At 37.7% G+C, this 21777-nt stretch overlaps 2 protein-coding genes across 2 annotated transcripts; one reads left to right on the forward strand and one right to left on the reverse strand.

Moving 5' to 3' along the window:
* Positions 1-1504: 1504 nt before the first annotated feature.
* Positions 1505-7478, reverse strand: LOC141798817 (uncharacterized). The gene is made up of 2 exons (XM_074680675.1): positions 6844-7478; positions 1505-5407 (listed from the first exon to the last, which is right to left on the reverse strand). Exons 1-2 carry the CDS (start codon positions 7382-7384, stop codon positions 5118-5120), a joined length of 831 nt encoding a protein of 276 aa, XP_074536776.1. The 5' UTR covers positions 7385-7478; the 3' UTR covers positions 1505-5117.
* A 1468-nt stretch (positions 7479-8946) lies between these two features.
* Positions 8947-21019, forward strand: dalrd3 (DALR anticodon binding domain containing 3). Its single transcript, XM_074682208.1, has 13 exons — positions 8947-9434; positions 11424-11731; positions 11819-12123; positions 14906-14964; positions 15056-15157; positions 15258-15322; positions 16370-16428; positions 16614-16696; positions 18083-18209; positions 18565-18623; positions 18771-18887; positions 19008-19076; positions 19589-21019. Exons 1-13 carry the CDS (start codon positions 9201-9203, stop codon positions 19706-19708), a joined length of 1707 nt encoding a protein of 568 aa, XP_074538309.1. The 5' UTR covers positions 8947-9200; the 3' UTR covers positions 19709-21019.
* The last annotated feature ends 758 nt before the right edge of the window (positions 21020-21777 follow it).

The following is a 21777-nucleotide window of genomic DNA, read 5'->3' on the forward strand; positions in this document are numbered from 1 at the left end:
TTACAGATCGGTCACAGTGAAAGATTTTACACTCATTCTGAAAGTAATCAGAGACAGCAGAGGTCTGGTGTCTGTAGAGTGTGAGCTGTTAGCGGTAGCCTCAGAGATGCTGATGTGTTCATTGAGCCACAGATAGTTTCACTGAACGTGTTGCATGCACCATCCTTCACTGTAAACAATATTTAAAGGCAAGTTGTGAAATTATCTTCTGCTTTTGCTGCTCTTTGAACACCAAAAAACTAAATGTTACAATTTTTTTCTTGTAATAACTTAAAATTATTGACTCTGAATGAGACGTTCTGATATTTAAAACTGTTTTTAGCTGTTGGCTGTTTGATTGTCAAAATTAAAATCCTTAGAGAAACACTAGAAACAATTTTATTGATACATCTCAAGCATAGAAAACATAATTTTTATTTGTATTTATTTATTTTTTTTTTACATAACAAATAGAATTTATTTTAATTAATTTTTTTTTTTTTTTCGAGACACACTGGTATTCATATAATTTTATTTTCTTTTTCTTTCTGGCCTTTGATGCACAGTAGCAGGCAATTGTATTATTATTTATTTTTATTTTATTTTGATACATTTTTCTGCATTTTTTTATTCATTTTAATTGTTTTATGTCTTTTAAATTGTTCCTTGTCTTTGAAAATTCATTTAACTTGTGTTTTAAGTCTATTCTTTTATCTCGTGTTTTATTTATTCTCCTGTACAGCACTTTGTTTCGACTAAAGTTGTTTTTTTTTTCCAAAGTGCTCAACAAATAAAGTTAGATTGGACTGGATTATTCACAGTTAATTGTTGTTAGATTATCTGTCTATGTCTGTTTGGCTTCAAATTGAAATTTCTGTTTGTTTTTTCTTCATGAGCCAGAACTGTCCGTAACATATAAAAAAACAGATATTCTTCTTCAGCTGCTAACTAACCTGCCTTTTTTATTGATTTATTCATTGGATATTTTATGCCTTTAATTATATAGTATTGAGGAAAGTGGATAGAGTAGGAAACAGGGTGAGAGAGGGGCATGACCTGTGGGAAAGAAGCCACAGACTGGATTCATGGAGTGCGATCTAAACCACTTCACCATCTGCATCCCCAGCCTGTTTTGTCCAGTTAGGCGTTCAGAGAAGCTTCAAAAAGGATGTTCTTGCCATGACTTCCTGCTCTGAGTCTAAATTCTTTCATTTTCTCTTTCAGCCGTGTTAACCTGACTAAACCTTAGTCCCTGCCTGAACTTGTTTTGGTGGGTGGGATTGTAACGGAACCCATAATGCAGCTGTGATCGTGAGCTTCAGCTGGTTATGGGGTCCGTTTCCATCCCACATTGCACAGGACATCCTGAGCAGATGGGCCGATTGCCTCATCCCTGAAGACACAGAGACGAGCGTCCTCTTTTCTGGTACACAACTCCACATCCATCCATCCATCACACTTCTCATTTTTTATCTGTCATCTGTTGGTCAGATAGCTTTTCATTCTGAACACACTAAATCCTGCTGAAATCTTTATTCTTTCATAAACAAAAAACAATAAAAACAGTAAAACACATGTAACGTTTTGGAACAGTATAAAAGTATGTACAGTGAAATACACGTCCCAGCTGACTGAGCCACTCTAAAATGAGATTGCAGTTCTGTTTATCTGATATGAAAAGTGAAAGTAACTCACATGAGGCTTGAGGTTGATGCTGTGACGCTGATTTAAAAGTATTAACTGAAGTGTTTCTGAAGGTTGTTTGGTGTTTTTTTTTAATGACACGTTTTCTCCCGGATTGCTGACAACAAAGATCGCAACCGGGAATTTCGTGTCAGCCAAGAATGACACCTGGAACAGCAGCTTATCTTTAACTGTCAGTTATTACTTGTTTTTTTTTTTATATTTCTCAATAGATGTTTCTAATAAAGCCCAGAATCTTAACTGCACTGACTGTGTTCTTTTTTTCTAGCGGTGTCCATCAACATACATGAGTGTAACAAAAACATATGATATTTGTGTAAATGTTTTGCAATTCAACACTTACTCAAGATCAATGATTCTATACAGAGTGTAAAATGAAGCTTATAATCTGTAGTTTTTTTCATTAAGCTAACATATGCTTGGATGAACCTTGGAGCAGAGTTACCATCAGACGCACAGTCACTGTTTGAGCACCTGGTCTCCTTCCATGTTTACCACCAAATCTGGTTTCCAGTACAAATAATTACACTGTAGCTCATACATTCTATTACTATGGATTTAGAGTTTAAATATAATAAATTTAGATAATTATACATATAAAATATGAAGCCTCCTGCTCATACTCTCACCAGCTAATTCTTGTTGACATTGTTTGGAGCTGAAAGTGGAGCTGTCGGTGTCACCGTGTAAACTGCAATGCAACTGAAGTCTGAAATTAAAGCATGAATCATGAATCATTAAAGCATGAATTTGAATCAAGCACTATGTTTTTTTCTGCTATAGAAGCAAATAGACATAATTATTTGAATTTTAACAGCCACTGAATGTTAATTATGGACACAAAAACACCACTGAATTCATGGCATTAAGTTATCTAGCTCTGAAAATCTGAGTGTATTTGTCTTGAATTCACCTATTGAAAATTTAGACCCAAAACAAAAAATATTCACTATTTAAAAATTCAGATCCAACTATTTAAGTTTCATAACTCAACATTAAAAGGTTGCTTAAATTTAATTTGTCAAATTCAGATCCGAGAATTCAAGTTGGAAAATTCAGATCACAACATCCAGGCTACCCAGGACAGCAAAGGCAGTAAACTGTATTAACACAATTTTTTTTTTTTTTGTTGAGTTATGAAACTTGAAATTTTGTGTCTGAATTTTCAATAGGTGAATTCAGGACAAATACATTCAAATAAATGGTTTAAATGGCAAAATAATTCAGTGCCATGAATTCAGTGGTGTTTATTTCAGTATTTGACATTCAGTGGCTATTCAAATTCAAATAGTCATGTCTCTTATTTAGAGCTGAAATGATTCCTCGAATGATTCGAAGTACTATACTCGAGTATTAACAAAAAATACTCGAGTAATTTCCTTCGCCTCAAGGAATCATTTAATTTGAAAAAAGATCAAAGAGTGGTATTTCAAATAGAGCTGAGGCCATATGAAGAGAGTTTTCAGACCCCTCAAGCTACCTCTTATACAAAATAGCAACTAGCAACAAATCTAGCTTCTTTTCTGGAGTTTGGAGACTAATGGGTCATTCTACGAAACCGGTGCCATTTGGGTCCACAACATTTGATGAGATGTACAAGGCACAAAAAATCTGTCAAAGCGTGTTTACAAATTTTGGAGCTACCAAAGCAAGTGCTCTTATTGACATGCTGTATCAGAAAATTCTATTTCTTAAAGAGAAAAATTGTCATTTTAAAAACAACTACTCTTTAACTAAACAAAAATGTATTTTATCCGATTACTTGATTAATCGATTAATCGATGGGATTTTCAGTAGAATACTCGAACACTGAAATATTTGATAGCTGCCGCCCTACTCTTATTTGCTTCCATATTCTACCCTTTCCTCCACCACTGTGGTGGAGCCAGAGCCACTAGGTAACTGCAGAACAAACCTGACAGCTTTATTTTGAAAATTGCAAATTGCCACTGACCTACAGGTAGAACTTAGTGTCAGAAGCTCACCGCAGCGCTCCCTAAACCATAAACTTCCTGTGTGACAGACTCTAGGGTCTTCAGGACAGGGTTGGCGTGTTGTGACGAGTCAGACTCCTTACCCTCGTGGGAATAGTTTCAGGCTTAGACGAAACAGACAAGAGAAAAAAAAAGTGGAACTCCTGAGAAGAACAAATGCTGTTGCTTTCAAATGGGATCATTGGACATCATTGTGTCATCAAAGTTATCTCAGATCATCTGTACCCACTTTAAAAAACTGAACTCTTATCAAGTGTTTTTGTTTTGTTTTCAGTAGAAAATGTTGTTTTAGACTCAATATGAGCCACATTCACCTGACCACTCCAGTGTGTTAAAAATGTGTTATCTTTAAGTTATTTAGAGACAGAAATGAGGTCTGAATTGCTTTTAACAAGTTAAAAAAAATCTGCCAATGTAACTAGAGAAGAGTTTCTTGTATAAAGACATGGTTCTAGTTTTAAGCAAATTTCCAGAAAATTGTTATTGTTCCATTGACAGATTTTTTTTCACTTTTTAAAGCAATTCAGACCTCATTTTATACTTTAAATAACTTGAAACAAGACGTTTTTCTGGACTGGTCAGATGAATGTGGCTCATATTAAGTGTAATAAGACAATTTTTACTTAAAATAAGACAAAAATACTTGATAAGATTTCTTTTTTTTGCAGTAATTAGCAATTTCTTCCCCACTCCTGCATCTCTCTTAGTTCTTCAAAAAAAAAGCAACAAATAAATACTGTATGTCACAAACTTAACACTCTGAAGCTGACTCCTACCTCTGTGTTTTGGTCTCAGACCACACTGGGATAGCAGTTCAGCTTCTATTTGAATTAATCTAGAGGATCATAAAGTACATTAGTTACATTCCTTCAATTCCCAGATCTAGACTCTGGTAAGAACTTTAAGAACTGTAAGAAATTTAAATGTGCAAATTGAAATCCATTTTTTCATGAATAACTATTCTGTGACTGATAGAGTTCCATAACTCTCATGAGAGACTGGGAACACACCTGTTTACTCTGCTTTACCCAAAGTGTACCACCCCATTTCATGTACAGTGCATTAAAGAATTACATCACAAAATGCACTTAAGAAAATGTTTTCCAGAGTTTGTTACCGATTCTTGTGCAGATTCTTCCTTTTCAATTGTGTCTACATAGCCCTGTAACAGCTAACAGATGCATTGTTTAAGCTACGTGAGCAGTGATTCAGTAACTGTTACTGTGCAGGATGAGGAATGATTGAGGCTCGCTTTCACCTGGTTTGGTATCAGCAACAGGAGAGCAGAGTCAAAGGGCAGACTGATCTCAGAGTATTTGTTTCTCATAATAATAAATAAACACTTGAAATGATAAGGAATGTTGGCTTTGGCACCAGTCAGCTTGGGGAGTGAGAAAAATGTCCCCTGCACCTGTCACAGTGTCACACAGGAAGTGTCAGTCAGTGACCTGAGGATCCTGACGGTGAGGGGAACCGTGTTAGAATCCTGTCCACCAGCTCCAGGTGTCTGTCATAGTTTTCTCTGCTGATCCTTTCGTGCATGGCCACCAGCTGACACATCAGATTGTCCTGCATTTCTTTCTCATGGTCCATGAGCCTCTGCAGCCGGGCGTCTTCCTGTGCTTGCATGGACGCGTCCATCTCTCTGAGCTGAGAAACTGTCGCTTTCACCAAAGTGGAGACTTGATCCATCACTGTTGTTTTCCTTCTTTTTGATGGAACCTTGTACGCTAGGGTTTAAAACCAGGACAGTGATACATGTTTAGTGTTCTGTCTTGGCTTCAACACATCTGAGATGGAAAATTAAAAATGCATTTATTTCGTGTAGCACTTTTCAAAAACACTTAACAGACTGCAGAGCATATAAAAAGACATTAAAAACTAGAGTCCGGCCGATTAATCAGCCCGGCCGATTATAGCCTGTCACCAATTATTCAACATCGGCTAAAATGTAGCCAATTATAACAATTTTTGATCTGCAGAGATTCTGTTACTCCTGCTCCTGTGTGTTAATTAATATAAGGCTACTACACAGCGTCTCACTTCATAATGCCATGCAGGATTAACCTGGGCTTATAAATTCACAAGTTATTGTTTTGGTTGAAATAATTTTTGAAAATGTTTCAATGTATTTTGTTGTAATTGTATTTATTGCATGTTTTAAAAGCAGCAACATTGTTACTTAAAATCTAGTTTAGCCCCATGCATTAAATGGAAGATGGAACTTTTTAATAGCTAGACATAATTTGTGTTCATAAACGGTGTTTATCCTGTGTATATCAATGAATTTTTTCCTTATGTCAGCTGATAAATCGGATATCAGCCGATATATCAGATATTGGCCTATATATCAGATATCGGCTTCTTTTTGCCCCCAATATCGGTATCGACATCGGCCCCAAAAATCCCATATCAGTCTGGCTCTATTACAAACAAAACACAATAACACACTGGTTTCAGCATCAACAGTTAAAAGTGATTCTAAAAAGATGAGTTTTGAGCAGGACTCTAAAGGGATAAAGAAGGATTTTGGGCTGGTGATTAAAATGTCTGATTTATTACAGTTTAACTGAAGGCAGCTCTTAATGCTTTCAGGTTTTTACATCCAAGACGCAGTTGTTCAGAGCAGAGATAGCTAAGGAAATGATGGGTTAACTTAAAAACTGAGTCTCTTGTTGTCAATATTCAACCATTGAGTTCACAATGATTAGGATTAGTTACCGAGACACTCTAATATTTACTAAAAGACATGAGTTACTCCCAAAATTGGCAGCTAATTTTTGAAACTGCACTAAAAAAGTTTAACTTTGATTACGTGTGCTATTCATCTTAACTACTCTCTAAAAAAAGTTTGTATACTTTGGTGCATACTTGTTTCTACTTTTTTTCCAATGCACAGTTGCCCGCTCTTAATTTAATTTTAATAATTGATCAGTTACCTGTTGATTTCCAGGTAGACTGCAAAATAAGCACAGAGCAGTGCAACGACTTGCAACAACAGTGTATTAATTGTTTGTGTGACAGTGTCAGGACAACTCTATGTTAGAGGATTATCAGACTGTGGACACTAAATCCAAATCCACATCAGCCACAATTGGAGTGAGACCACCTACTCATCCAGCTAATTTTCCAACAACCCTGTGATAACAAAAACCCCTGTACGTACAGGCATTGACTGACTGTAACGGCTCTGATGGGCTGTACTGCTCCTCCTCATCCTCTGGTTCCACTGGACCCAGGTGCTTGTTGATCTCCCTGTCGTCCACGTCGTCCCAGAGACCGACCACGACCTCATGGTGCTCGTCGTTGATGGAGAGCGGAGGTGGCGGAGGAGGAGGTGAGAGCTGCTGTGGGGGTGGACGTGCAGGAGGAGGTGAGGGACTCCTGTGCCGCTTCACCGGACTCCCTGCGGGGCCGTTACCGAAAGCCCAGTGGCACAGGTCGTAAAACGGCCAGTTGACACGGTCGCACCCGGTACGAACCTTCTGCTGATGGTACCTGAGGTAATGCTTTCTCAGGGACTTTAGTTTGCTGATAACCTGCATGTGTGTCCTGTACACTCCCCTCTCTGACAGCAGTTTGCTCATTCTCTGGTAGACCACCGAGTCCTTCACCGTGCCCGTGATCAGGTGACGGATCTGCTCCGACGCACGGATCGTCAAAAGTTCTCGGATTTCATTCTCCTGCCAGTTGTGCACCTTATTCATAATTCCGCGATGAAGCGTAACAACTTAACCATAAACACTTCCCTTGTATGTATCAAGCTTTCGTCACTGGTGGGCGCCGGAAAATGATGTGCACTGACGTAGATTGTTGTGAAAATACTAATCAAAGAATAAATTGTTTTCCAAAAAGAATGAATTTTACATTATTCATTTACCTATCATCTTCTCTAAATTCCACATTTATAAATGCAAATTCACTTTTAAGAAGCCATTTTTTAAATTGTTTCTTTTAGAATTACAACAATACGCTGAGTCTATTCAGACGTCTTTAAACCCCAAAGCTATAAGGACTCTTGAATGCTTACATTTATTTCATTGTTTTAACTGAAAAAAAAAAAAAAAAAAAAAGTATTACTTTACTTTCTTATTTGATCCATTTACCTCTGGTATATGTTCTGTATTTTCTTCCTTTGTCTTGTGAAATGTTATAATATTGAACTCTGTAAATGTATACTTCCAATGATATTTTTTGACATTAATATTGACAAAAAAGAATTAATAGTTTATATATATATATATATATATATATATATATATATATATATATATATATATATATATATATATATATATATATATATATATATATATATATATATATATATATATATATATATATATATATATATATATATACTGTACGGCAAAATTATTATTTATTGAATTTATAAAAGGCATGGGTCTATGATTGGCCTGTTTTGATTTTTTTTTTGCCAGATACTTGCAGATTTGTCCTTGCTTGTTCCTTGTTCAGAGTATGTTATTTTTTTTGTTGAACACTGAATTTTAATCTGACATGTACACGTCATTTTTTTTAATATAAAATATCTTATTATATTTCTAGCAAAGCTTTAAAATATGAATATTTTCAAACCCTACGCTGCTTTTAAATACCAAAAGTTAGCAACAGAGGTAACAACAAAAGGTATCAAAAACTGCTTCTAATGTAAGTTTTTTACGTTTTATGCTCTAAATAGACCATCACCTCATTATCATTACTCTGATTTTCTAATTTAACCATTTGCATTGTTTTCCTATTTATCTAATGTATGACTTTCATTTAATGTTCAGTTCCTTTCAAAAGCATGTATTTTCAATTTGTGTGAACATTGTGTAAATGCCTTTAAAACACTTTTCAATGCAAAAAAAAAAAAAAAAAAAAAAAAAAAAAGCTCTTAACAATTACCTTTCAAAACCCTCTCTTTTAAAAGAGAGTGGTTAAATACATGTAGATTTTTGGAAAGACGCAACAATCATCACTTCAGAATTAAAACTCTGTTGCACTGAACCTCTCAGTGTCAAGACGAATAAATGCCAGCACTTCACGGGTGTGCAGAATAATACACCCACAACAGGAAGTCAACCTTTTGGAAACAAGCTTTTATTCTATTTTCATTTTACATAAAACTTTCTTTCCCAGTGTTTGACAGAAAAGTATGCTGCAGTCATAACACTGAGAGCGCAACTATTCTGCCACACACTAGAAGGCGCTATTGTCATTGCTGTGTTGCTATTATGTACTGGTCCGACACTGGAATTCTACTGTGAAGAAACATGAACTAAGTTCCGAAGGTTCCGCCATGACAAAACAGCCTATGCTGTCCTTCCCTGCAGGCTGCATCTGATATCTGACATCGACCGGTGGATAACCGTGCTGATGGACACTGGCATGTAACTCTCAGTATAACCTAGAATACCCTCAGCATTAGAGCATTTGGACACAAGAAAGCTATGAGAAGGTTGTCGATGTGCCAGTAGTCTATTGCTAGCTCACCTGTTTATTAGCGCTGTAGTGGTGATGGAGAATACCGAGGAGTCTTCGCCTCTTCGGATCACCCCTACTGTCCGGGCGCTGAGCTCCGCACTGCGAGGAAAACGTGAAAATGTACCCGATTCCAGCCGGGAAAACGGCGACAGGGTCTTTCCTGACCCGGAGAAGCTTTGGTTCAAGGAGAGCAGCGCTAAAAACCTGAGGAACAGGGACTTCTTGTCACCGACCACGATGCTCAACACGCTGTACGCTGACGGACAGGTTGGTTAGCCGCATACCCATAGGGTTTAACGGTATTTCAGTGACTCCAACGCTAATTTGCACTGTTACTTTTCATGGAACCCAAAACTTACTGAAAGAAATAAGCTTTTAGCCAGGAGTGCAATCACTGGATGTGCTAACTTGATACCAACAATACTGCTGACAATGCAAATTCAAAAAAGACATGCGTTTAATTTTCTGCAGGTAAATATAGATAATGCGAATTACTACAGCTGTCATGTGGTGCCTGAAGTGTTGGTGGTCATGTAAGCGCTGTAATGTTTGGACGTACAGTGTCTGAACCCTTGGAACAGATACTAGCCTGAAAAACATATTTAACCTCTAAACTAATTAATGCTTTAAAAAAAAAAACTAATATACATGCAATAACATAACGTAGCCCCATGATTTACTCAGTGGTTGCTTATTTTTCTGTCCCGTTATCGACCAGACACTGTGAGCCTGCAGCAGTGATTATTAACCCATGAGTGATACTGAAATATGGGTCAGACAGAAACACAAAGCTAACTGTGAAGTTAACAGCATGACTGCTGACCTTGTAGCTTTACTTTTTAATCACTCTCTTTGAAATCTGAAGGTAGACCTAATGGAAATAGTTCAAATGAATATATCTTTGAACACTAACCATGGCATGTGTCTTGGTCAGTGTAACAACCACAGCTCTTAAAGGGGTAAGGGAAGAAACATTAGACCAGATGTTAAAGGTAAATAGGAGTGTTAAATGAAATAAATGATAGACTGACGCGTCATAAAGGACATTTTACCAAATTAAGTTTTACCAACAAATAATCTTTTACAGATTTACCCACACTAATATCTAACTACATATCGTACAAAGAGCCAAGCAGGTTTTGGGTGACATCAGGCCTCAGCTGGTCACATACGTCCAGGGCTGTAACAGTCAGCATTGAAGCATTTTAATAGAAGAATGCCAGTATCTTTATTTTTTTTAAAGGCTTATCTGTTTCCTGTGATTGACACAGAAGTTTATCTTATCTTTCGACAGGTAAGAAAATGTAACACTGATGCATGTACGAGTAGAAATGAATATTTAGGGCAGGGTCTTCAACCTGTGGCTCTAGAGCCTCATGCGGCTCTTTGACTCCTTTGCAGCGGCTCCTTGTAGCGTCAAAAAATATTATTAAAATAAAGAGCTTTTAATAGTTTAATGATAACAACAAGTAAAATCATGATATAAAATTTGGACTAAAAATGCATCACCTCTTGAAACGAGGCTTTAATTTAAAAAAATATATATATTTTTTTTTTATTTATTTATTTTTTTTCATTTCATTTTTTGACATTTTTGCAAATCAAGAAAAATAATTCCACATTTTTTAAAGATCTTGCAAATTAATTAATTTTTTATATAAAATCCCTCTTTTTTGCAATTTTAGAATTTTTGTTAAGAGTTTTTGGAAATTAGGCAAAATTTTGAAATTGCATTATTTAGTTCTTTTTTTTTCAAATTTATGACATTTCATCAATTTCTGTGAAATGTTGCACATTTTTAAATTCATTTTTTATTTTGCAAATTTTTTATCTTTTTTTCAATTTCCAAATTTTGCAAAATTTATCAAATCTATGATACTACAAATTTATTTCTTTCTTAAATTTGCAAATTTGTTAAAAAATAAATTAAATAAATTAAATTAATTAATTAATAAAAATAAAAAACTAAGAAATCACATGTACAAATTTATAAACAGTAAAACTTCTCGTTTAGATAATTATTCACCTGATTATACACTTCTTTTTGTCCTAATGTGAAGATAAAGTAGATTTTGCGGCTCCCGAATGACTTTCATCCAGGTGAGCTGAGGCAAAACGGCTCTTTTGAAAGTAAAGGTTGCAGACCCCTGATTTAGGGCTAGGTTCACATTCCTTGTTTTTCATCTTCATCACTGTTTTTCAGCTCCTCACACACTTACACAGTTACACTTTGACTACCTGTTGTTTTCCCACCAGGTCCCTTCAGCAGTGATGTCCAGGGTCCTGTCCCTCCGTGGTAGTGGGGTTCTTCCAGTGGCTGGTGGGGAAGTGATGGGTGAGGGGTTGCGGGTGAGGGTGGACCGGCCTGCAGCTTTCAGGTCTGTGCTGGCAGGTGGAGCCACTGACTACCTGAAGCCTTCAAGTGAGAAGCAAGGGTGTGTGGTGATCAACTGCCCCGCTCTACACCCTAGACCTCACACACTCACCCCTGAAACTCTTACTCTGGGACAACTGAGGACAGTTCTGTTGGCAGACCACATGGGGGCACTGTTGACGAGACAAGGGTGAGTCAGAGGGTCAGTCCAAGTATTAACTCACACTTTGGTTGCACCATAGATTGACTATTGCTGTTTTTTTATTTTGTTTTTTAGGTTTTCTGTGTCTTATTGCCCCACACTTCCTGAAGACACCAGTATCATCACTTTTTTACGAGCTCTGGGCATCGATTGGCCAGCAGCCCAAGCCAACTGGACCATTGAGGACCAGGAGGAGAAGGTTCAGGCTGCGTTGGATAACTCCCCATACAGACAGAGAGAGACGGAGAGAGGCAGAAGAACCAGTGGTGGAGGGAGGAAGGTGGAAGAGGAAAACGAAGGAGCGCTCAGGATCAACCTAAAGCAAGCGTTCCAGGAGGAGGGTCTGCTCGGATACGACCCCAGCCTGGGCACCTGCACAGGTGAGGCCACAGAGGGGGTGTTAGAAGTGAGAGGGCAGTGTTTGGTGTTTTTTCTACAGTTCATAGTTATTAGGAGTCAGACCTTTGGTGTCTAAGTAAAACAGAACATTATACATTTTTGTAAACTTAATAAACTGACTCATGGCTTCAAACTTAAAATACTTTAGAAAGTCCCTGTGAGGAGTTTCTAAGTGATCTTGAAAAAGTCTTCTTTCTAGATACATGCCTGATTGTAAACCACATTTTAAAATGAGATTATCAGCACCAGAGTAAGTTATATTTAATGCTATTTCTCTGCTACTGATTGGGTCATCGGATGCCATGCAGGTAAATAAAAAATAGGTGATGGCTTTGACATACAGACTGACTATGAATGAGATGATTTACGAGTTGTTAAACTTTAACGTGAAGTTGGAGGAGCCTGCAAGCAGATGTTTTTTAAGGTGACATGCTGTTAAGACACCACATGAGACATTGATTTCAAACTAGGAGAAGCGAAGTGGGAATTCATCTACCCAGAGTATACCTCCTGCTCAGTGAGTTCACAGAGCTTATACTAGAAGAAGGGTCGGCTAATTTGAATCAATGTCCTCTGGTCAGCACCTTTACAGCACCAAGAAGTCTCAATAACAACAGAGGAAAATTTAGCAGTAAGGAGCATGATCTCAGAGAAAAAGAACAGATGGATTAATTTTGTAGTGATGGTGGAGACTGGAGCTGGACTGGCAAAATGAAAAAGGATGTCAGAGCAGAAGAAAGCTAAACACTAGAGTGATAGAGCTCAAGCTAAAACACAAGCTAAGCTGTTATTCCAACCCACATCCCAGTCCCTTCAGTTCAAACTTGAGAGTGTATCAATAAAATTAAGAGTGAGGTTAAGGTTTTTTTTTGTCCAAGGTTGCCTTTAGCATTAGTGCTACATACAGCTGTGTGCCCTGTGTTATTAAAGAGCTGACAGGCTGTACCTACACCAGATGTTATTACAAATAGCAAACATGTTTACAGTTGTTTTAGTCTCTTTTAGTGGTTGACTGATTTCCACTGGCAAATTCTAAAGGTTTGACAGCAGGTTGGCTAATGGTTGATTTTTGCAGTGTAATTTACAATCTTGCACACATGGTCATACTAGCCAGTGACATGCTTTTGGTAGATTTTTGCTTTTTATGAAATAGAAACATACACTAGGCTATGCTTTAAATTCCAGATCATGACTGAATACTAAGTCAGATGCAGTATGTTTTAGAGGAGCAAGTACTACCATCCATTTTTATGTGCTGTTGATCAGGATGAGGCAAACCTGTTATCATTTAGAGGAATGTGAAGATTGATCAACGGCAGCCTGCACTGTCTGTAAACATAAGCTGTTTACCAAACCGCCTACAACATACCACATGTGAATGCAGTAGGCACCGCAGACTGCCTACTGCTTTTGCTTGTAGTATGTAGTGTGACTGTTCTGATGGGTCTGTTTTGGAGTATACTTCTCTGGTTTTCAGTTTCTGAAAGCCAAAATACAGCTGATGATTTTTATTTGCCTTTATTATAAATGTACTAAACAAACCATGATTGCCAGATAGAGCATTTAACAAAACCCAGTGCTGATGATGCAGAAACAGAATAACAGATAAGTTAAATTAAAGGTAAATGAAATACTAACAAAATTAAAGCAAGGGAAGAAAATTGAAATTATTTTCTGTTTTTGGTCCTTTTATTATTTTCAATAGTTTAAGGTACATTTTGCTTTACAGATTTCAGGGTCCTGTTTTTATTAAAAAAAATCCAAAATGCTATTGATATTGTATCACAGTAGAATCATCATATTTGATTTGTAATCTTACACCAAAAGTTATATTGTTTATTTAGAAAAAAAATCTGGTAGGGATTGACTTCTTGTTTTTACAGCTGATGGAAAAACCACTTCCATTTAATCCACATATGGTTTAAAAAAGTGAATTAGTTGTTTATATAAATTTTAATGAATTAGTAGAAGTGAAAACCTCTTTCAGTCTAAACGTGACAGATTTAACTGTTTCTTTCACATCAATTCCCTTCGTCTGTTGTAGTTGTAATTCCAACTCATTCCAGTAGATGGCGGTAATTCACCTAAACCTAAGTGCCACCTGCATACACAAACAGTGTTACTGCCATGCATTATGGAAACAGTATGCCAGGCAGATTGGTCCGTTGCATACTGAGAAATTTTCCTGGATCTGTAGGACATCTGGGGATTTTTGACATACTGCAGATTTGGCAAGTTTTCACATACCACATACTACAGACTGAATTTCAGCCAAATCAGTAGGACTGCTGGTGTAGTAGACGGTTTGGAAAACAGCCACAATTTTTGTATTTGCCTGGATTTTGGCATCGTAAGTGTTCAGGCTTCCTCTGGGTCAGTTACTCTTGTAGTGTTTCATTAAGCATCGGCTGTATTCAGGGAAACGGTCTGTGGACAGTAAAATGGACTGTACATCATGACACACCCAACCCACAAGCAACCACCTGATAATGACTGAGCTGTTTGATATCAGAAGAAACTGTCATGCAAGTGCAACCAACGATTGCCTCTTGCTCTAGAATATTGATTACGCCATTTTTTATGTTTGTATCCTGTACTGTTTATATCCAAGTTTGACATCAAGTCCTCTTCCTCTCCTTCTTCCTTTGTTATCTTTGTTAGCTGATTGCTGCTTGCTAATGATCATTGTGACAGAGAAAGCCTTGGATGTGTTGATTAGTTGGTGATGCTAATGGTGGTAACGCACTGTTTTATTTGTTCCAGTACACAGAGACAGTGTTTCCCACCTGGCACAGCTGGAACTAGCAACAGCTAACTGCACAGTAAGACACACAAACACACACTCACCCTGTACACACTCTGAAATTACAACTAAAGCATTGATCCTGTCCATTCTCTCTGCCTTGTTCACAGGTACCCATGGCAACAGTCTTGCACATTACTTCCTGTCAGGATGAGTTCCGTCAGCAGCAGATAGCGGTGCTGTGGAGAGCAAGTGGTGCCACACATACACAGGTACGCCCCCCCTTCCTCCGCATACACCTACAAATTCACACAGTCATATGTTGCACTGTGTGTCTATTTTTATCTGCTGTGCTGTCCTCTGTTCCTGCAGAGACATCTGGTGTGTGGGCCTGTGAAGACTCCTGGAAGTCAACTCACTGCTGCACAGTACCTGCAGTAAGAAACAGCTCATTTTCCCCTCCAGGGGTTTGTCTCTCCTCTTCTGCCTTTCTCGTCATTCCTTTACTTAAAGGGGCTTTGAGGACTTTCTGTGTGATCTTGGAAAAGTCTCCCTTTTGGTATTTGCCTGATCGTAATCCACACTGTAAAACTAGATCAAATTATAAGCACCAAAACAGGTTATTTCTAAATGCTACTTCTTAGCTTCCTGATTGAGTTGAGCCAACACCACATCACACTAGCTGACGAAGTTTAGTAGAGAGAAGAAGGATCTGAGTTTTCCTCTGCTGAAAACGATTTCTGTGATTAATTTTGTAGTGATGGTGGACACTGGAGCCTAACTGTCAAACAGAAAAAAGGACAGAAGAGCAGAAGAAAGATAAACAGGAGAGTGATAGAGCATGAGCTAAAGGCTAAAAGAGCTAAACTGTTTGTGATAATGTTGATTCCAACCCACAGTCAGCAGTTATTCTGCAGTGGTCTGTTCAAACTTGAGAGTCTATCAATAAAATGAAGAGTGAGGTTACGTTAGCTCTGATTGGTAGATGACTGGCAGGAAATAACCAGGATTCACTAACGTTACGAGTTACAGACACGTCTTACAGCACTGGGCTGTCAGAAGTGTAAATATAGCCAGCTACTAAGTTAAGGTGCAAAGTGACAAAGTTTGCGTGTTATTATGTTTCAAACTGTAGCGCTATGTAACTGTTGATAAACACCTTACCTCGTTGCGTTGTACGCAGTAAAAAGTTGTCCGGAATAAAGAACAGTAGAACAAACACAACTTCATGTCATCATTGCAGTGTGAGGGAGTCTCAGGGCCCAAAGGTGTCACTGCAGTCCACTTCAAACTGATCCTCCTCACAGCTTCTTTAAAGTCTGTTTTTCTTCTGTCTCCACTTGCCTCTCCTTTCATAACCTTGTCTCTCCTCTCTTTCCCTTTACAGCTGTCCACCAGACATTTGTTGACCGTAATGAGAGTCAAACTGCAGCTCTGATTAAACTAATTGTTTTCTTGTTTCTCTCCTCCTCATTTTTCTACAGGCTGAGAAGAGGTCAGATGAAGGAAGCTTCAGAAATGAAGTATGGAGATCAAGTAGAAGGTGTGTGTGTGTGTGTGTGTGTGTGTGTGTGTGTGTGTGTGTGTGTGTGTGTGTGTGTGTGTGTGTGTGTGTGTGTGTGTGAGAAGCAGAAGTGTTTGTATTTATGTATATGCTCCTCATGGGCTGTATGTTTCTTGTTGAGTGTAGATAAAGATAACAAACTGAGTAAAAATGTCTCCTTCCAGGTCAGACATGGGATGACATCATCAGGGTCATGACCTCTGCCACTGTGAGATTTGAGCTGCTGTCAACAGTCCACACCAGTCCTGTAAGTCATCACTTTAGTTAAATGTTAACCTGATAGACCAGTGATTCCCAAACATACCCCGGAGGAATACGCGAAGTGACGTAGTGGGTACAAAATAATAGAAAATGAAAATAAAAACGTGATTTGAAAACAGCCTGATTACATTGGAAACTGGCTTAGAAAAACAGATATAAGCTGAGTTTGAGGTGTTTGCGAGGACGGGTTAGTCGTGCAGTCTTATGTCCTGTTCAGATCCTCAGAATTAAAACTGGACTCCTTCAAACAGACAGCCACCTGTTTAAAAACACCAGCGCTTGACACGATGGGGCTAATAGTTTAACTCAAGTACTTAAGCTTTAGCTCACACAAGTACTTTCAAAGTTATGATCTCCTTATGACAACAGCCTCCTGCGTGATCCATCCTGATGGACATGGAGGAGAGGGTGTGAGGACAAGCTCTGATCCTGGCTGAAGCTTCGCAGATCATAACCTTCTGAAAACTCGCTGTTAGTGATACAGAGCTATTGTATAGAATAGAATAGATTTTTTTTGTCACAGCAGCTGTAGTAAATACAATAACATTAAGAAATAGAATAATAAAAATTATGAAATTACAAATTTGTAGGAAAAATAGAAACGTAGAAATTATAGAAACAATAGAAAATATTTCAATTTACATGTTTACATTAGGAATGAAGAATTAAGTATGAATAGGTATCCCAAGTTATCAGCGCCAGACTTGTGGGAACTGAATATTTTATGCACCCACAGTCACACATTTAAAATTCAAGCCCTTTGGTTTTAATACTTGATTTGATTTATTTTGCGCCACAAAACATCATTACACCCCTACAGGCTACTGGTTAGTGTTCAGCGAAATGCTGATTCTAAGATGCTGATTCATGTCTGGATGTGAGTTTCTGAGAAGTTAAGTGTCATATTGTTATAACCTGGCTCAAGGGCCATGACAAATGGGCAATGGACACTTCTGTTAACAGAAAAATCTTGATAGTTAATGTCCAGCATAAAATAAAAAACAAAGAAGAGATGTTTTTGATAATGAAACATAGACAAAAGGTGTGCGTAACGCTGCTGAAGTGCTCAGATCAGCATCTCTTATCAAAACACAACAAAGTATTTGTCACAGGGGCTCCACCTTCAGTCTCTACCGCGTAGCCCACTATAAAAATATGTCAGCACTTGTTGCAATAAGTTTTTGACATTACTTTTGTACAAAAGGAAGGAAGAGATGGAGACACATCCTATATTTTTCAGCCAGTGTTTTGCATATAAATGTGACCTGCAGTTAGCTAGGACGAGCTTTTCACTTATCTGCCCTTCAGACGACAATAATGACAGTTTGCTGATCCTTATTCCAGTCAGAGTAATGAACTCCTGTCTGTTTAGGTGACACTGGATGTCCAGAGGGAAGGGGGCGTGTCCACCAAAGGACCCAGAGGAGGCGTGTTTGTGATGTACAACTGTGCCAGACTGCACACTCTGTTCGACAGCTACGAGAGAGGGGTGGAGAAAGGTGAGAGTTGAGCTCTGTTCTCTGTTTCATGTCTCAGAAATAAACCCAACAATTAATAACTCAGGACAGCTGTGGCCTGGCTGCAGCCTCCAAGTGGAGGAGGAGAAAATCCATCTCTCATTTACAGAGAAGTTTAGACAGCAGCTGCTCGAGTGCTGAGAACATCTCAAACTGTGTGCTGATGTGTAGAAAAGTGACATCCTGAAAGAAGCACTGTAGTTAAAGACTGTCGTAATTAGAGAACTGCACAATCTTTTTAACCATCTAGTGCCTCTGTGATGTCATATTGTTTGTAGCAAGTTGAAATATTTAAATCTTAATATGCACATACATTATCTCCTTTGTTTATCTTCAGGTCTTTACCCAGAAATCCCTGAAGGCTCCCAGCTCGACTTCTCTGCTCTGAAAGAAGAGGTACAACTTAATTTTTCTGCTCTGTGGTTAGCTCTTACAATAATCTTGTTTTTGATTATTTTTCCAGAAAAGCTGTTTGACATTAAACTGTTCTTCTATCAGTATTTAATGCTTAATACAATGTGCCGTCTCTGCTCTGACTGACAGGGCGAGTGGCTTCTCCTGTTCAATTATCTCATTCCATTCGCCGAGCTGCTGGACCAATCAGGACAAGCGTTAGACTGTGAAGGGGGAGGAGCCAGAGTTGGTATTAAGACAGAACAGGTCAGGGTCAACAGATGGGAGCATTATCAGCAGACAAAGTTTTAAAAATTTACCTGTTAACTCATCCTGAAGTTTTATTTGTGTGTGTTATTTTAACCCTCACGTGTTTGTCCTCTACAGATTTGTAAATTTCTTGTGTCACTCAGCAAAGACTTCAGCTCGTACTACAACAGAGTTCACGTGCTGGGGGTGAGGATGTGTTTACCCTTTCTATTCATACATGGTTAAAAAGAAAAGGTCTCTTGTTATTCGATGTAACACAGTATTGTATGATATCTTTAGAGATGCTCTGTACTGTACACAATACATTTTTTATGCCTTAAGGATGTTTTATAGCACTTGAAAACTTTTGCACAGTTTTTTATGCCCATGTTCCAACTTGTTTTTGAAACCTGTTGACATCAAATTTAAAGTTAGTCAGTTAAATATTTAATGTTTCAAGTTATTTAAATTGAGTTTAAATGATTTACATCCATCAAATTACGTTATTATCATTATTCTACACAGCACCCCAATGTTTTTGAAATTAGGGTTCCATTTTTTTCAAAAATCCTTTTTTTTTGTACTATTTTGTACAATGATTAGTGTGTATGTGCCTTGTCCTCTATCTTGTGACCTGAGAAAATGTTTCTAATACAGTTTCTTTTTTCTCTGTCTCTTGCGTCAACTCCTCCACTCTCCACCTCGTCTTACTTTTTCAGGAGCCCTTGCCCCATCTCTTCAACCAGATGTTTTGTCGACTGTATCTGCTGAGGGCGTTAAGAGAGCTGTACCACAGCGCTCTAGACACCCTCAACCTGCCCCCCATCCGGCAACTATAGTCCCTCACTCACTACGTTATCACCTCTTCACACAAACACACACACCTTCACTCAAAAGCACACTCACGTTTCTTTCGTAAATGTAGCGTCACTAACTTTAGATAGAAATATTTTCCAGGTGAGAAACATCCTCATCTTTCCCCTTGAGTGCTAGTGTGGCCTGAGCCCGTTAGTTAAGTATGAAATGATGTTCAAACCACGGCTTATTGTTGCATTTTACTGTGGCCGTGCATACCGTTGGAGTCTGAATATCTGAGGGACCTTTTAACCAAACTTCTTTACAAAGTATGAGCTGTAAGAGATGAACAGAAGTGTGTAAGATGTGTCTTGACTGGGATCAGTAATCAGGAGATGAAATCTCTTCTGCAGACACAAAAGGAGTTTGCATTTTAAGCTCAATCAGGAACACTCAGATGTGTCCCAGCTCACAAAGGGTGCTCTTTTTCTACTCAAAACTTGAGTTGCAATGTGAAAATCTACTCAAAGTTAATAAAGATGCCAATGATTGATACTTAACCCTGCTAACCCCTGAAACCCATCAGACACTAGCGCCTTGCCATCTAAGATTGTGGTGCCAAAACCCTGTCTGTCATCAAGATTTCCTACTGAAACATAAACACCTTTTATTATCACAGTACATCCCTGACTGCTTATCACAAAAAGTTTCTCCTCATTGGTATAGATCTTCTGGCTAATGTCAGATTTGTTTTTTATTACAAGCTTCATTAAACCTCCTATGTCCTGTAAAATATGCTCTGTGTATTTATCAGTGCCATACAATTATTTATTGTGTTCAAACATTCATAATATGTATCCTGCATATGAGTCTTAATTGCTGTGTTCATTAATCGGAGTACTGCTTGACAAATCATAAACCACTGAATCAAATAACAGTAACATGTACCAGGTGTAACAAATGTCCATAAGTTATGAAGAAACCTGTACATGCGCAGTATTTAGGGCTGCACACAGAAAATGCATGGAATGACATGATTATAATATATTCAGAGTTTTAATGCCAAAAAATGTATTTATGAATTTTAGTAGCTGCAAGATTTTGACCTAAAGCTGATCCTTTAGTATCACTGAAATGTAAAGTGTGTCAGTAACTTTCTGTCTGTTGAAGTTGTGCCATCGTTTCTCCTAAATCTTCTACTTTTTTTGTAAGTTGATCGACCTTTTTGTTGTTGTTTTTTTTTCTCCCAGTGAATATTTCATGTTAGAACAAAACAATCAGTGTGTACAGTGGGCTTTTTTCAAAGCACGTCGGTGCTCTCAATGCATGAAATGTTATGAGCCTTTTTTTTTTTTTTTAAGGAAAAAATGTTTACATGTATGTTTACAACATGCACATTTGTTTTCAGCCTTGTAACCTGAGGTTTTTACCACTGTGTTGAAATCTGACAGACTTTTGTTTTTCATCTTTCCACTGTTCCCTGCCTTGTTGTATGTAAACAGATGTCATCTATATAACGTGCAAAATTTACTCTTGGTGTGTATTTTTATCTGCCGTCACCCCTCAATCCCTTCTGTCTTTTCATTTTTCCTCTCCATGCCATCCTCATTCACATTGAATCAGAGTCATAGTCTTTTATTTATACTCTGATAAGTGAAAAAAAGCTTCCCTGGTCTAATTTTACAGCCATTATTTTGGAAAATCCTGAACTGAGGTGTGTTCAGCAAACTGGAAAAAAATATCTTTGGTCCAAGCAATAATAATAATAATAATAATAATAATAATAATAATAATAATAATAATAATAATAATAATAACAATAACAATCTCTAATAAGCATTCTTTCAGGGTAAAAGGTACCTAAACTGAAATCAATATAAAAGTGAATTCATCATAATCAGTAAACACCAAGTGAATATGTTGTGCGAATGCATACAGTTTGAGTAAACTCTGTTTGATCTGATTGAATTTACTGCAGCTTTCTCTAAAAACCGGCTATGCGCCTTTGCAAGAGTATAGGTAGTATCACTGAATGTCACTGAACATTGGAGGTGAGTTTGAAATGATGCATCTCCACAGAGAGGGAGGACAGATGTGTCCTCACCACAGGTTT

The sequence above is a fragment of the Halichoeres trimaculatus genome, unplaced genomic scaffold (genome assembly GCF_033239565.1).
Source record: "Halichoeres trimaculatus isolate MK-OKI-2021-1 unplaced genomic scaffold, fHalTri1.1 fHalTri1_scaffold_11, whole genome shotgun sequence".
NCBI classification, from domain to species: domain Eukaryota; kingdom Metazoa; phylum Chordata; class Actinopteri; order Labriformes; family Labridae; genus Halichoeres; species Halichoeres trimaculatus.

Bases quoted from the DNA above. Each gene is read 5' to 3' on its own strand.
- dalrd3 (XM_074682208.1), top strand. From the start codon at position 9,201: ATGGAGAATACCGAGGAGTCTTCGCCTCTTCGGATCACCCCTACTGTC. The intron at 15,323-16,369 runs GTAAGAAACAGC...ATTTTTCTACAG, and splicing joins ACTGCTGCACAGTACCTGCA to GCTGAGAAGAGGTCAGATGA. The intron at 16,697-18,082 runs GTAAGTCATCAC...CTGTCTGTTTAG, and splicing joins CAACAGTCCACACCAGTCCT to GTGACACTGGATGTCCAGAG.
- LOC141798817 (XM_074680675.1), bottom strand. From the start codon at position 7,384: ATGAATAAGGTGCACAACTGGCAGGAGAATGAAATCCGAGAACTTTTG. The intron at 5,408-6,843 runs GTACGTACAGGG...TTTAAACCCTAG, and splicing joins GTTACAGTCAGTCAATGCCT to CGTACAAGGTTCCATCAAAA.